General features: G+C 47.2%; 1 protein-coding gene across 1 annotated transcript; it reads left to right on the plus strand.

Annotated features, from left to right (window-relative positions):
- The first annotated feature begins 11666 nt into the window (after window positions 1-11666).
- Window positions 11667-12745, plus strand: CLDN5 (claudin 5). The gene has a single exon (XM_033135884.1). It carries the CDS (start codon window positions 11803-11805, stop codon window positions 12466-12468), a length of 666 nt encoding a protein of 221 aa, XP_032991775.1. The 5' UTR covers window positions 11667-11802; the 3' UTR covers window positions 12469-12745.
- Window positions 12746-16400: the final 3655 nt, after the last annotated feature.

The raw sequence follows: 16400 nt of genomic DNA on the forward strand, positions 1-16400 counted from the left end.
ATGCATGTTGCTTTTCTTCAGATCCCTGTGTTTTCCGTCTCTTTCCTTCAGCCTTCCTGGCTGTGGTACCCTGGCACCACATCTTCCTTGCGCTGTTCTCTGAAGTTTCATTCCCAGCCAACTTGACGCGCCCAGCATACATTCTGCCGCTGGAAGCTTTGTTCTCCGAGCTGCAGGAACACCGGTGACATCACACACTTGTGCCTGTCGGAGACTTTCCTGCTGCTAGCCCAGCGCAGAACATCCCTCCCTAGCCCTGAAAATACCAAGCTCAGGTGGCGAGTGCCAGCTGGACTGGAGCCAAAAAACAGATGTGACAGGAAACAAAGAGGGAAGGATCAGAATGCACGAGGGAATCCCAGGTTGGTAGAAGTAGTTTGTGTTTTTTTTTAATCCTGCCCCCCCCCCAAAAAAATAAGAACAGAGCGTTCTTAGTGTGACCACAGAACTTTTACTGTCATTGGAAAAGAAGAGAAGGAATGGAACAGAATGTCCTAGAGGAGGGCATGACTGGCTGACCAGCTGAAATCCTGAAGAGATGGGCTGCAGCATTTTGTTGTAGGTCCCACTTATAGGTGATTTAAAGAAGTCTGGGTTTGGAAAGTGGCTGCAGACATTTAAAACAACTTGAAAGGACATTTACGACACACACACACACCGCAAATGAATTCCCGTGCATTGCATTTGTCCCATGCAGAGCTGTAATTCCCAGCACCCATAGCAAACTACAGTTCCCAGTATTATTGAGTATTATTGAATACATATTGCTTTATATGTATGTTTTATACACAGCAAGTGTGGGTTTCACCATGCTTGTTGGTGCAGTGTGTGTGTGTGTGTGTGTGTGTGTGTGTGTGTGTAAAAGATCCAATTTTGGGGTAAGTATCTTTGGTGATTTAAAGAGATTTAAAATCACAAAATATGCAGCAAAGTAAAGCATGGAATTATAGATTCTTTGGACTTTGAAATATGCCTTTCCAAGTGTGCTCCAAAATTTGCCTCTTTCTCCAGCACAGGAAAAATACCATAAATCAGCTAGGTTACAATTTGGTTTACTTACAAACTCTTCAAAAGTCTGGTCCATGTGCTTTTCCATACATCAGTCAGAAAAGTTGCACAGGCAGTAAAACTTGGCTAAGTTTCAGTGTGGGAAAAGTTCCTAGGTTATTAGTACAGGAACTCAGAAGAGGTTTGTGAAGGCCATGTTGCTGAGGTAGAGCAACTACCTCAAACCTCCTCACACACTGAATTCACGTGGTTGACTGGGAAGGGAACAAAGACTTTATTTCCTCCCAAAGTAAGGGAAGTTACATAAACTAGAAGCCTGGCGAGACAAATTACATGCCAACCCAATCTCCACAGCAGGGTTTCTGTTTGGGTTTCTGTTTTGGAGCCAAGACTGTTGTGCCTATGGAAGAAGCAAGAGACCCTCTTGGATTGTAACGCTGGGAACCTCTCCAGTCTCCATCGTAGGCTAAGGTTGAGTATGTGTGTAAATAAACCATATATCATAAGGACAAATATATCATCGGCCTTGGCTCCAAAACAGAAACCAGCCATGTACTCTGTCTCCTTTTACAGCTTGTCACAGATTTTGCTAACAAATAAAAAAAGGTAAATGGTAAAGGACCACTGAACGGTTAAGTCGAGTCAAAGGCGACTATGGGGTTGCGGCACTCATCTCGCTTTCAGGTCGAGGGAGCTGGCATTTGTCCACAGACCGCTTTCCGGGTCGTGTGGCAAGCAGGACTAAACCGCTTCTGGCACAGCACAAGTTTTTGCTAACACACCACTGCCAACTGCCATCCTAAAAACTCTCGCCTTTTGTTTCCTGCTAACTGCCTCAGGAAGGACGGACTTGCACCCCTCTCCTGTGGCACAGAGTAACTGCTTTGTTAATTGCCCACTCTGCTCCTTTGTGTCACAACTCTGCCATTCTCAAACCCAAATCTCGATCAATTCTTTTATTGGACCCAGAAATTTAGGGTGTCTCACACCCCACCAAATCATAACAGCATTAGCCCCTTCTTTGTTGTTCAGTCGTTCAGTCGTGTCTGACTCTTCGTGACCCCATGGACCACAGCATGCTAGGCATGCCTATCTTTCACTGCCTCCTGCAAACTCGTGCCAGTCACTTTGAGAACAATGTCCAACCATCTCATCCTCTGTCGTCCCCTTCTCCTTGTGCCCTCCATCTTTCCCAACATCAGGGTCTTTTCCAGGGAGTCTTCTCTTCTCATGAGGTGGCCAAAATACTGGAGCCTCAACTTCAGGATCTGTCCTTCCAGGGAGCACTCAGGGCTGATTTCTTTAAGGATGGATAAGTTTGATCTTTTTACAGTCCATGGGACTCTCAAGAGTCTCCTCCAGCACCATAATTCAAAAGCATCAATTCTTTGGCGATCAGCCTTCTTTATGGTCCAGCTTTCACTTCCGTACATTACTACTGGGAAAACCATAGCTTTAACTATACGGACCTTTGTCAGCAAGGTGATGTCTTTGCTTTTTAAGATGCTGTCTAGGTTTGTCATTGCTTTTCTCCCAAGAAGCAGGCATCTTCTAATTTTGTGACTGCTGTCACCATCTGCAGTGATCATGGAACCCAAGAAAGTGAAATCTCTCACTGCCTCCATTTCTTCCCCTTCTATTTGCCAGGAGGTGATGGGACCAGTGGCCATGATCTTAGTTTTTTTGATGTTGAGCTTCAGACCATATTTTGCGCTCTCCTCTTTCACCCTCATTAAAAGGTTCTTTTTTTTCCTCCTCACTTTCTGCCATCAAGGTAGTATCATCAGCATATCTGAGGTTGTTGATATTCTTTCCTCCCAAGAAGCAGGCGTCTTTTAGTTTCGTGACTGCTGTCACCATCTGCAGTGATCATGGAGCCCAAGAAAGTAAAATCTCTTACCTACATTTCTGACTTGTGCTTGTGCCTCTAGGATGATGCTTCATGTTTTTTTTGGGGGGGGGGGGGAAGCAAGCCTACATCTCTGACTAGCTGCTAAAATGTTTCCTCTGGAATTGGTTTCTGCCTGCTCAGAGCATCAGGCCGGTTTCCTCTTTGTGTGGCTAATGATCACTAGACCAGGCCATGAGACACTTTCACCACAACTAGCAAGTCAGGGGTTCAGACCAAAACAAGGAACCCAAAGCATTTCCAATAGAGGCAGTGACATAATCTCCAGCTGTCTTTTTTTTTAAAGACAGCCACTGACGTTTTATCTATTTGTTTCATTCCACTTCTTAACCCATCCTTTACCATAGGATTCCAGAGAAAGTTACAATGAGAAGATCTACAATTATAATGCAAATTAAACAGATGATGCCATAAAACAAAATTGTAGAAACAGCAAAAAAAAAAACTATTCCATGTGTAAAAAAGCAATACAAAGACTTTTTAAAAAATCTGTTAGATAAACATAATTTAAAATAGGTCCAGTGGGTTTTTTTGATAAAGGCTTGTTGAAAAAGGAAGGTCTTCGGGATAAATATAACAAAATCCCCCCCCCCTTTTTAAAGTTTTTATTAATACTTTTCAAGTTTATACATTTCATTAGTTTTACAATCAATTTAACATTTGAAAGTTTGACTTCCTTCCCCTTCTTTCTGTGTTTCCTCAAATTTATTTTTTAAATATCTTCTGCATATCCAAATTCATTTAATTTGCTCATTTAATTATCTACTTTAAATATATACTCTTATGAAACTGCAGGTTCTTACAGTAATCCTGCTACTGTTTTTATCTGTTTGCAATTTATCTGTCAATATTCAATAAGCCATTTCCATTCTTTTATATAAAAAAGTTTGTTATCTTGATTTCTTATTCTTCCGGTAAGTTTCGCCATTTCTGCATATTCCGTAAGTTTTTGTATCCGTTCTTCCTTTGCTGGGACTTCTGCTTCTTTCCATTTTGGGGTGAGTAACACTCTTGGCACTGTAGTCGCATACATGAACAAGTTTCTATACAATTTAGGTAGCTGCCAAAACAACTTTGTGTCCAGATTTCCACTTTTTGAAATATGGCAAGCCTACTGCATACACACTAACCAACTTGTAGCACAAAAATGTAGCTTTTCTCCAACTGAAATCTTTCCTGCTCATCTTCATCAACACGCTGCTTTCAATCTAGATTGATTCTAGATCCTGCCACCCAGAAGGGTGGGTGTGGTTATTTGAGATGCTTTGAAAACCCTCCCCTGGAGGAGGTGATCCACACCTTTTCCTCCCTGCACATGGCCCACGTCATGGGTAGGCAAACTAAAGCCCACAGGCCGGATCTGGCCCAATTGCCTTCTGGATCCAGCCCACGGACAGTCTGGGAATCGCTGCATGGATTGCCAGCATGCACGTTCTTTCCCTCTCCTTCACACAGTGGCGGCGGCAGCGCCTCCCCTCCCTCCCTCCTCCTGGCTTCTCCCTGCCCTGCCTAGAGGAGGAAGGGGGGGCTGGGCTTTGTTGGTGCCAGCAGCAGCAGCTGCGCTCGAGCGGCCGCCATTTTAAGCAGCCCCTCTCCAGAGCCCTTTCACATGCCACTCATCGTCCCGCCGCCACTGCCGCTCGGAAGACACAGGTAAACAGCCACCGGGGCTCGTGGTGCTCTTGCATCTTGTTTTTCTTTCCAAAATATAGTTTCCCCACACACACACACACACACAAGGTCTGAGGGACAGTGGACCAGCTCCCTGCTGAAAAAGTTTGCTGACCGCTGGTCCAGGTCAATGAAAAAGGGAGTGGTGATTGCAGTTATGGGGGACACCCACCCACAATGTCATTGGGAAGCTGTGGGTCCACAAAGACACCGTTGCCAGGACTGCCTATATCTGTATTCAAAGGGACATGCTGTGGAAGCAATGCAGAGTCAACCTGCAGCAAGCTTTTCTTTTTGGAACAAAACCAAATTCTCAAGAAGCGCTTTTCAGGGACACACACAAAAACACCAATGCGTCTAATTTGTGTGTGTGTTATGTAGGGGGGAAAGTAAGTACTCAAGACTCCACTGCTCTTGGAATAAAATGCCATGTGCACACAGGCGAAGAAATAAATATTCCTAAAAAGGAAATGAATGGTCAAAGAGGGTGCACATGTAACCACAGAGGCGTCTTTTGTGGCAATCAGGAAATGACTACTGTATTGACCTCTAGCATGACATGTCAGGACTGATAGCAAGGAAGCAGAATGTGTGGAAAGAGCATCCTATGGTTGTGCCTGTGTCCCCATGAGTCATGCATGGATTTAGTTATTTTTTAATAATAATTTTTATTAGTTTTCAATTACAATCTTGTCACCTGTGGATTTAAACATGGCAAAGAAATACCAAAAAAAATGACTTACATGTGGGCAAAATAACTTAGGACATAGGGGTGATAATAAAACTAACTTAGGAACATAGGGATTTCCCTTCTACCGAGTCTGCCTATTGGGTCCACTTAGAATACAGGGACGTGGGTGGCGCTGTGGTCTAAACCCCTCAGCCTCTTGCCGATCTGAAGTTCGGCGGTTTGAATCCCCGTGGCAGGGTGAGCCCCCGTTGTTCTGTCCCAGCTCCTGCCAACGTAGCAGCTTGAAAGCACGCCAGTGCAAGTAGATAAATAGGTACCGCTGCAGCGGGAAGGTAAGCGGTGTTTCCGTGCGCTCTGGTTTCCGTCATGGTGTCCTGTTGCTCCAGAAGCTGTTTAGTCCTGCTGGCCACATGACCTGGAAAGCTGTTGGTGGACAAACGCCGGTACCCTTGGCCTGAAAGCGAGATGAGCACCGCAACCCCTTAGTCGCCTTTGACTGGACTTAACCATCCAGGGATCATTGACATTTTTTTACCACTTAGACTGGCTCAGTATTGCCTACACTGACTGGCAGCAGCTCTCTAGGGCTTCAGGCAGCAGTCTCACCCATCCGCACCTGGAGATACTGGGGCAGGTAAAGCAGATGCTCTACCACCTGAGCTACCAGGCTTTGCTGAGTTGATTAATACCTGTAGAGCAGGGATGGGCAAGCTGGTGCTCTCGACAAGTTGCTGGAGTCACTTCCCTGTTCCCACCAAAGAAACCATTGCGGTTACATGTACAGACACGTTGAGTATTTCCTTTTTTAGGAACGGCAAACCAAGCACATTGCAATGTTTTGCTGGGAAATTCAGGAGCACATTAGTGCTGGTCAAAGTATTAATTGGGTCACTTCCCCCCATGCTTGATTGCTTATTGATTGATTTATTGCTTTGTTTTATTGAGATTATTATTGTAAAGGTAAATGAAAACAATAGAAAAAAGAAAAAGAGGCTACATTAATTAAAAAATAAAAGCAGAGAAAACAGCAATTGCAAAATAACCAGCAAATATAATTAAGATTACAAAACTATATGCAGCATATATGTAAATGGAGAAACTAATTGTTTCCCTCAAGCCAGGATAAATCAAGGTTGCTGGCTTCTATTGACATGTAAATGTGGCCAGTTACTATTTTGCCTGAGTTTGCTGTTTTCCTCTTCCCTCCCTGTCCCTTTTGCCTTGTGTGTCATGCCTTTTGGATTGTAAACCGATTGGCAGAGGCTGTCTTGTTTTAACATCACATAATACATGTAAGCCACTGTGGAAGTCTTTTTGACTGAAGAGTGGGGTACAAATGATCTAAATAAATATACGTATTGTTGTGTTTCAAATGAAGTTAATATGGAGGACAGAGTTACTCTGCCAAGATCATTTTACTATTGCTCTTTTTCACACCGAGAAGGGGTGGATCGTACTGCTTAAGGATAACGCAAACTTCCTCATCATCTTAGAAAAATTGGGTCCACGGGCATTAATTGGCTTTACTGTATTATTCGCTTCACAGAAAGCAAACCAACGGCCACAATTGCATCGCCTCGTTTCAGGAAGCCTCTGGCAGCAACCGGACACCAACCTCTACCTTGAGACTCACTAGAGAGTCAGATAATTAGTGCCAAGTGTATACTGTAATTCCTCCAACACAGAGTGAAATTGCAGGTGTTTTAAGGCAGACAGGGCATGTGTTTTGATGTCATAACGGGGGGGGGGGGGAATACTTCTGATCATTAGTTACGCATAGGAAAGTTGCATAGGGAAGGGTGGAACATTTGTTGTACGGCCACATGGATCAGAGGGCAGGCTGAATGTCAGATGGAGACATCCTTGGGCAACATCAGATACTTACTAATCGAGAGATCACTAGGAGTGTAGCTAAATTCTGTTACATCACGTCAAGATTAAGACATGCCGTGAAGTCAGCAAATATTAGAGATAAAGAGTCCACTTAATCCCCTTAGGAATGATTTTAAAGTGACAGATTGGTGAGATATCTCACCAATTTTTAAAGTCTAAATGTGCTGATTATAAAATTTAAATGTGATTTTAGTATATAGATGCTATTTATGAAACGAATTGTTTTATTGATTTTCTGGTCTCTGACCATAATAAAGACTATTCATTCATTCATGTATGCTACGACTGCCCAAATGATATATGCACAAAACTGGAAAGAGGAACCGACACCAAAAAGAGATGATTGGTGTGGGGATTCGGTGCTGGAGCTTCCCGTGCGTGAGTTTAGGACACCCACGCACGAGATACCAGTTGCTGAGGATGTACGGCCAGCGTTCCGCGTGCGTGTATTGGCACGGGCGCCGGCCAAGCCTCAATATCTGAAGGTGCGTGAGTAAGTTCGGAAATGCCTCAAAAATAAATGGATGCCTCGAAGTTGCTTGGTACCTCCTGAACTATTACTAAAGTAAAGATAGCTAAACTAAGAGCAAAGTTAAAGCATTAAGGAGAGAACCCCTGACATTTTCTAAAATCAAATAAAAACCTTTTCCCCAATAAAGACAGACACCGATGTTTCTTTTACGGCTTTGGCTGACCCGCATAGGCTCTTTACACTGACTTTGACCTACCACTATTCTAAACTTCTCCCTAAACTCTCAGTCCCTACACCGCCAAATCTTCCGCAATGCTCTAACTAAATAAAGCTAAACCGAGAAATCTTACGCGATCTAAACCTATGCTAGGTCTAAAAGCCTAACTAAACCTTTACCGAAAGATCTTCCGCGAGTTAAGCCCTAACTAAAATAAAACCATCCAACCCATCCAGCCCGCTCCCAAAAACCCTTAAACTAAAGCTAACCCAACTGAAAAGAACCAAGGAATAACCCAACAAACATGCCTAAGCGGGGAGCCTCAGCCTTTTATTGAGAACAAGGTATGACATCACGATCAATATTTTAACCAATAAAACCACTGTTGCTGCCCCCAAAAAAGGCGGGAAGCAGAATAAACGTCCATTGATAACTTTGAAAACCTCTGGAACTACAATTTTAGGCGGAGTAATCTCAGTGGCAAAGTGCCCACTGAGTTTTACTTTTACTTTCACTTTTAACGGAAGGATACGAAAAGTAGTGCTTAAATAAACATTAATACAAACAAATAACCGCGGATTTCAAAGAATCCACGAAGTGTATTCCCACAGATTGGCAACTAAAATGGATGGAATACTCAGAGGTGGCAAAACTTACCAGAAGGTTAAGAGATCAGGATGAGAAACACTTTGTAGCAGATTGGGGGAAATTTATTGAATATATGAAAACAAACTGTAAACAATTAAAAACATTAGCAAGATTGAGATAGACACGAGCAGTAAGGATGCTAAGGGAATTAAAAAGGATAAATAGGCAGAAAGGATAAATTAAGATATGCAGTAAGAATTTGATAGAAAAATAAGAAACTGCAGAAGAGGAGGGAGGGAAGTTGTAGAAAACATTTGTTGGATTTGTGTGTGATTTATATTTTAAAAACAACAACAGTGTGACTTACTTCTCAGTAGATGTGTATAGAGAGTTGTAATATCACCACTTGATTCTGCTTGATGAGTTGCAGTGGGATTAAATTGGTTTAGGGCTGAGTAACAAAACTTCACTTGGGCTGTATATTTTTCATCTTCCAAAGTGATACATCTCGAAAGATCTAAGAGTTTGTCCTAACAAGCAACGGGAGTGAGATGCTTACTAAATGCAATATTTGCCTTTCATGATCCCCCGCCTTCCTTGATAGTCAATGGGGATTAGGTGTTCTTGAAACAATTTTGCCTTCTGTTCCTCTAATGCAGTAACTCTTAAGTACTGTCTGGCAAAAGATAAAGGTGAACAGAAGAGTAACATTTAGTTGAACAACCAATGATTAGTACTTATTTACTAACTAGGGGTGGACAGATCTGTCAATTTCAGTTTCTATGCATTTCTCATTTTTCCAACCCTAAATTTTGTTCTTCACATTTCGGCATCAGTTTTTGTTGTTTCATGGGTGCAGGTGGCACTGAGGTCTAAACCACAGAACCTCTTGGGTTTGCTGATCAGAAGGTCAGTGGTTCAAATCCCAACCCTAAATTTTGTTCTACACACTTTCACATCAGTTTTTTGTTTTGTTTTGTTATAATGCTATTGTTTGTAATCTGCTTTGAATGGAAAGCTGTCTAGAAATACAATAAATTAAACCAAATGTTTTAAAAAAGCAAGTTCTTCCCCAGTGGGAAAGATTTCTCCCCACTGGTGGAAGCAGGTAATTTTGCACTGTAGTCTTCGGGAGAACAGAGGAAGCTGCCTTATACAGAGTCAGACCACTGGTGCATTTCCAACCGTGACTGGCAGGGTCTCTCCAGGGTTTCAAAAGGGAGCTTCTCTTTCTTCCTTCCTGCCTGGCGCACGTCTCACACGGGGCGCAAGCAACCTCCCTGGCAGGGGCGTTCCTAGCCCCTTGGCCGCCCCTGGGGGCGGGGCATCGTGACGTGTGCGTGCGTCATGACGCACGTTCACAGCGCGGCGCCACGCCCCCAGCGCGACGCGACGCCCCCCTTCCCTTTCGGCTTCTTTCAGCGCCGAAAGGGGAGAAAAAAAGGAAGCGAAGCGGCGCGTTTAAGTGCCGGCTTTGCTTCCCTGGACCCTGCCCGCTTTCTCTTTCGGCGGGGAAGGGGGGGGAGCAAAGCGGGCGCTTAAACGCGCCGCTTTGCTTCCTTTTTTTCTCCCCTTTCGGCGCCGAAAGAAGCCGAAAGGGAAAGGGGGGGGGGGAGCAAAGCCGGCGCTTAAACGCGCTGCTTTGCTTCCTTTTTTTCGCCTCTTTCGGCGCTGGCTGGGCTGCAGAGTCACAGCCCAGCCAGCGCCGAAAGGGGAGAAAAAAGGAAGCAAAGCGGCGCGTTTAAGCGCCGGCTTTGCTTCCCCGCCCGCTCTTTCAGCGCTAGCTGGGCTGTGACTCTGCAGCCCAGCCAGCGCCGAAAGAAGCCGAAAGGGAAAGGGGGGGGAGCAAAGCTGGTGCTTAAACGCGCTGCTTTGCTTCCTTTTTTTCGCCTCTTTCGGCGCTGGCTGGGCTGCAGAGTCACAGCCCAGCCAGCGCCGAAAGGGGAGAAAAAAGGAAGCAAAGCGGCGCGTTTAAGCGCCGGCTTTGCTTCCCCGCCCGCTCTTTCAGCGCTAGCTGGGCTGTGACTCTGCAGCCCAGCCAGCGCCGAAAGAAGCCGAAAGGGAAAGGGGGGGGAGCAAAGCTGGTGCTTAAACGCGCTGCTTTGCTTCCTTTTTTTCGCCTCTTTCGGCGCTGGCTGGGCTGCAGAGTCACAGCCCAGCCAGCGCCGAAAGGGGAGAAAAAAGGAAGCAAAGCGGCGCGTTTAAGCGCCGGCTTTGCTTCCCCGCCCGCTCTTTCAGCGCTAGCTGGGCTGTGACTCTGCAGCCCAGCCAGCGCCGAAAGAAGCCGAAAGGGAAAGGGGGGGGGAGCAAAGCTGGTGCTTAAACGCGCTGCTTTGCTTCCTTTTTTTCGCCTCTTTCGGCGCTGGCTGGGCTGCAGAGTCACAGCCCAGCCAGCGCCGAAAGGGGAGAAAAAAGGAAGCAAAGCGGCGCGTTTAAGCGCCGGCTTTGCTTCCCCGCCCGCTCTTTCAGCGCTAGCTGGGCTGTGACTCTGCAGCCCAGCCAGCGCCGAAAGAAGCCGAAAGGGAAAGGGGGGGGAGCAAAGCGGGCGCTTAAACGCGCTGCTTTGCTTCCTTTTTTCGCCCCTTTCGGCTGCTTCTTTCGCCGTTGGCTGGGCTGCGACTACACAGCCCAGCCAGCGCCGAAAGGGGAGAAAAAAAGGAAATGAAGCGGCGCGTTCAAGCGCTGGCTTCACTTCCCCGCCTGCTTGGCCGCCGTTCGTCCGTCGCCCCAGGAGCGCTGCTGCTCCCGGGGTGACGGAGGGAGCGGCGGCGCCTGGGAGTGGCGGGAGGGGCCTGTCACTGGGGGCGTACCGCCCCTCCCCTACGACGCCCCTGCTCCCTGGCACAGAGGGAGCCTTCCTCCTTTTCTCCTTTTTTTCTAAAACCCGGGAAGTACCTTTGCCCCATCGCACCCTTTCTCCACCACAGTCACAAGGGGATGAAGAGCGGGTGGCGAGCGGCTTCCGTTCCCTCCCGCCCCGTCGAACCGTGAGTCACCCGCACGCGTCTTTGTGTTGCCCAGTTTCAACCGCTGCCTCGCAGCTGCCTCATTGGCTGCGAGGGGGCCGCTGCCCTCTCCCGATTGGCTATGGCGCGCCTGGGCGGGGGAGGCACTCCGGCGGGGGCAGCCAAGGTCCGCCTGCCCGGGCACCGCGGCCACCTCTATAAAGAGCCACGTCGGGGCGGCTTCTGCATGAGACTTAGGCGGCTGAGCGGGCTTGCAGGAGCACCAGGAGACCCAAGGAGAAGCAAAAGCGGAGAAGCTGAAAGAGGCCATCCGGGCGGATAGGAGGAGAGGAGATCCAGGTCAGATTCCCCCCCTTTGGAGAAGCGCCGTCGAGGTTAGACGCCGGGATGGCGTCCGCCGCGCTGCAGATCCTGGGCTTGTCGCTGTCGCTGCTGGGCTGGCTAGGGGCCATCGTGGTGACCGGCCTGCCCATGTGGCAGGTGTCTGCCTTCATCGAGAACAACATCGTGGTGGCGCAGAGCACCTGGGAGGGCCTGTGGATGAACTGCGTGGTACAGAGCACGGGGCAAATGCAGTGCAAGGTGCACGACTCCATCCTGGCGCTCAGCCCGGAGACGCAGGCCGGCCGGGCGCTGATGGTCATCGGGGCGATGCTGGGGCTGGTGGCTCTGCTGGTGACGGTGGTGGGCGCGCAGTGCACCAACTGCGTGCGCCCCGGCAAGGCCAAGGACCTGATCGCGGCGGTGGGCGGCGGACTGTTCGTGGCCTGCGGCCTCCTGGTACTCATCCCGCCCTGCTGGTACGCCAACATCGTCATCGGCAACTTCTACGACCCCACGGTGCCGTCGTCGCACAAGCGGGAGATGGGCGCGGCGCTGTACCTCGGCTGGGCCGCCGCCGCCCTCCTGATGGTGGGTGGCTCGCTCATCTGCTGCTCCTGCGCCCGCAAGGGCGACCCCTCGGCTTTCCCGGTCAAGTACTCGGCTCCCAGGAGGCCCGCCACCAACGCCGCTACTTCCAACGGGGAGTACGACAAGAAGAACTACGTCTGAAGGAAGGCGCCCCGGGAGGTGAATTGAGACGGCGCCCGTCGGAGCAGCGGCCGCTCGCGAGCGCAGCGGGGACTTCGCGGGGAGGAGCGGCGGCGGTGTCGCGTCTCTTGGCCTCGCCGTCGAGCTTCCGAGGGGCGATCGCCTTGGCAGAAGACCAGCGCTTCTTCCTCCTCCTCCCTTTTAAACTGCTTTTGTCTCTTCTTCCCAAGAAAACTCTCTTTTGCGAAGAAAAGGAATCGCGCCCAGGAACTCTCCGTTGCATTTAGGACTCCTCTGGGTTTGGGGCTTTTTTTGGACCCCCCTAAATTGTACCGATTTCGTGGCGTTGCTTCTGAACTGGAAGCTTGGGGTGGGAACACACACACAAACCGCGCGCGCGGTCTGCTTCTTTTAAATTATATGTAAATGGGAGAATTTGCACTCTGAATCAAGCCGGGCAAAAAAAGAAAAGAAAAGCAGGTGTTTGGTTAGCTTTGGGGGGGTGGGGGGAGGGGTTTGCTTTGTAGTGTTTCAAATGATCCAAAGGGATTTGTTGGGTATTAAACGCTGAGCAAGCATTGCTTAAGATGTAAAGCTGGTTTCAAGTGCCACACTACTTCATGTGGTTGGGAAGGCAGGCCTATTAGATCGTTTTAGAATTGTTGTTGTTGTTGTTGTTGTTGTTGTTGTTTTAAATGGCTCCTCAAATTTGCATTTTTGGAGTAAAACTGGAGTATGGCTGTGATCCCAAGTGGTCTCAGTTCGGCCAGATGTGAAGTAAGTGGGATTGTGCAAAGGATGGAGTAAACAGCTTGAGGGTCAGAGCTTCCCTGTGTTCAAAGGGCAGGGCACTAATAGGGCAAGATTTCCTCCCTAAACACTTGCCTTTAAAGTGTTGCGTTTTTGTTTTTTGTTTTTTTAACTTTTCAGTGTATGTTGTTAACTATTAAGTTGTGCGATAAGGAGAAGAATTTCACACTTGGATTTATTTTTTATTAATGGCCATGTCAGTATTTTTGCCTCTGAATAAAAATCCATCCCGGTTCCAAAAGACTGGTCAAGTAATCAGTTTCTCAAGGTTTCAATTCCCAATTTTCCCTTTTTCGTTTACATTGCACTCTTAATTTACAGCCTTGCTTTTGCATAAGCTTCAATCATTTCAGTGGGGTTGACACAGGAGTCAAGACTGGTACTGGGTTTTACCGTTTTGTAACCTAACTTAATCCTCTGTTGTTCCGAGCAGTATTTTCAAATCCAAGATCGTCGTCTACTATTTTATATATTGTGTATATTTATATAAATATTACAACTGCATGGTTTTTTTTTGGTCATTTTTAAGGAGGGAAACAGTATTTGCTCATGTAGCAAAAAGTTTACAAGGTGTCCCTGAAGCTGAATTGGGTTCCTTTTGACATTCCTGCTGCCTGGTCTGCTTCCTTTAGTTCTGTAGGAACAACCTAGATGGGGTAAAGGCACTTCCAGACTGTGGCTATTTTGGGGTGAGATCCAGTCATGCCCAGGCAGATTCTGGTGGCGCAATGATAATCAAATGGGAGGTCTCTTTGTGCAACAAACCTGCTTCCCCTAGAGCAGGCACGTCCAACAGGTAGACCGTGATCTACTGGTAGATCACTGGACGTCTATGGTAGATCACTGGTAGATCAGTGGCTGCCCCCCAAAAAGCCGAACAACGTTGGCTCCCCTAAAAAAAACTCAACATTTTGGCCCTTCACCCCCCCCCCCAAATGGCCTTCCCTGATCCCTAAAAGAAGCTCAAAACTTTGACCTGAATCCCCCAAAAGGGGGTATATCACTGCCAGTCTTTAACTCTGTGAGTAGATCGCAGTCTCTTGGGAGTTGGCCACCCCTGCCCTAGAGGATCAGGCCAATGACCCATGTAGTCTAGCCTTCTGTCCTCACAGTGGCCAACCAGATGCCCCAATGAGAAGCCTGCAAGCTAGACGTAAACGCAAAAAGGATAGGAAAATGCACTGGAAACTCTGGGGTGATACTTGCCCACTGATGCAAAGTCTTCTACCTTCCTTGCGAACAAATGGGGATGAATGTTCAGTAAAAGAAGTTGCCTGTCAAATGTCCTAACAAGTTTAAGACACAATTTTCAGGGAAGAGTAGGCTAGCAGGAGAGAGACCAAAGCTTTTCCTCTTCAAACTTTTTATTCGTTTGTGGCTGCTGCTGTCCGACTCTTTTGAAACTTAGCCCAGCCTTCCTCAGCCTCAAGTTGTTTTTCATTCTGGATGCTGAGTATTTGTTTAGTTTCAAAGCCCTGCTTGGCGGTGCAAGGAGATTAGTTCAAATCCGGTAGGGGCGGGGGCGGGTGGGTTGCAAGCTCAAACGCTCTGATTTTAATAGCTGCCAACCGACCTCCGTGGGTCTGATTCTTTGGGGCATGCAACTGGCATCTCTTTTGTTGTTCACATGCCTTTCTCTGTGTGCTGGGGCACAATTCCTCCAGGAAAAGGTGGGTTTTCTTTCGTATGATTCAAATGCCAGAAGGGAAACTATTGTTAAAACTCCAGGTCTGAATGCATGTTACAAGAAAACAAGTTGTGTAGAACGGAGCAAATGTTTCCGCTGAGTAAAATTGCTGCAGCTCTCTGCTGCAACAGCTACAAACCTATCAAAAAAAAAAAAAAAGATATGGCAGCAGGGTGTGACTTCAGGACAGTATAAATGTCTTATCGCTTAATACAGTCTTTGCCAACCTGGTACAGTCATACCTTGGTTGCTGAACGCCTTGGAACTCGTATGTTTCAGCTCTGGAACGATCGAAAACCGGAAGTGAGTGTTGTGGTTTTCGAACTATTTTTGGAAGCCAAACATCCAGCGCAGCTTCCTCGGCTTCCGAGTTAAACGTACTCCTGGAACGCATTCTGTTCAAGAACCAAGGTGCGACTGTACCCTCCAGCAGTTTCGGACTACAACTCCCATCAGGCTCTGTTGGATGGGGTTGATGAGCGTTGTAGCCCCGCAAAAGACAGATGGAACCAAAGGCTGTCTTAATGGGCTGAAAAGGATAGTATCAGAAGTAGAAAAGATACAGACAAGAGCGACCAGTATGACCAAAGTGTTGGAGCACCTGTCCAATAAAGAAAGACTCAAGCATTTGGAGTTTTTCAGTTTAGGGGAGAGACCACTGGTGGGGATGATAGGATTCTAGGCATGCAGAAAAGTGGGGGACAGGGGGACGGGACTGTAGCTCAGTGGTAGGGCATCTGCCTTGCATGCAGAAGGTCCCAGGTTCTCCAGGGATTGAACTCGCGTTACAATTCTGATTCTATGAAAAGTCTGCCTGAAACCCTGGAGAGCCATTGCCGGTCAACATAGACAATACCAGGCTGGATGGACCAAGGGCCTGACTCTGTACAAGGCTGCTGCCTGTGTTTCTAAGTGGCTAGAAAGGCATCTTTCTCTCCCATAATTGTCCAAGTCTGGGTCACCCAGTGAAATGGATAGGCAGTAAATTTGAGGCACTGGCTTCTTATGAGTTACTAGATTTGAATCCTCCTCCATCTCCTGCCACAGGCTCAGACATCACTGTCAATTTCCAGGGCAGTCTTCCAGAGTGGCATCATTTTTCATGGTGTAGGGTCCATGAAAGGTTGCTCTTGTTGGTTACACACACAGGTGTTTGCTGAGATTCTGAGCCAAGCCATACCATTATTTGTCACACTTTTTACAACACACACACACACACACACACACACACACACACACACGAGATTGGCATGAACAGGGGCATCTTGAAAGTGGTTTACTGATAAGTGAGCTGTAAAACTTTGAGGTTAAAAACTAATAACCAGGACTGTATTTAATATTCTTTGTCTGTTAACACAAGGGTAGATTTATTGCTGCTCCATGGAGGAATCTAACACAATAGTTGCACTCGTGGAAACTTGTGCTTAGAGAAGGATTTCACAAGTAGGGTTGCCAT

The sequence above is a fragment of the Lacerta agilis genome, chromosome 17 (genome assembly GCF_009819535.1).
Source record: "Lacerta agilis isolate rLacAgi1 chromosome 17, rLacAgi1.pri, whole genome shotgun sequence".
NCBI classification, from domain to species: domain Eukaryota; kingdom Metazoa; phylum Chordata; class Lepidosauria; order Squamata; family Lacertidae; genus Lacerta; species Lacerta agilis.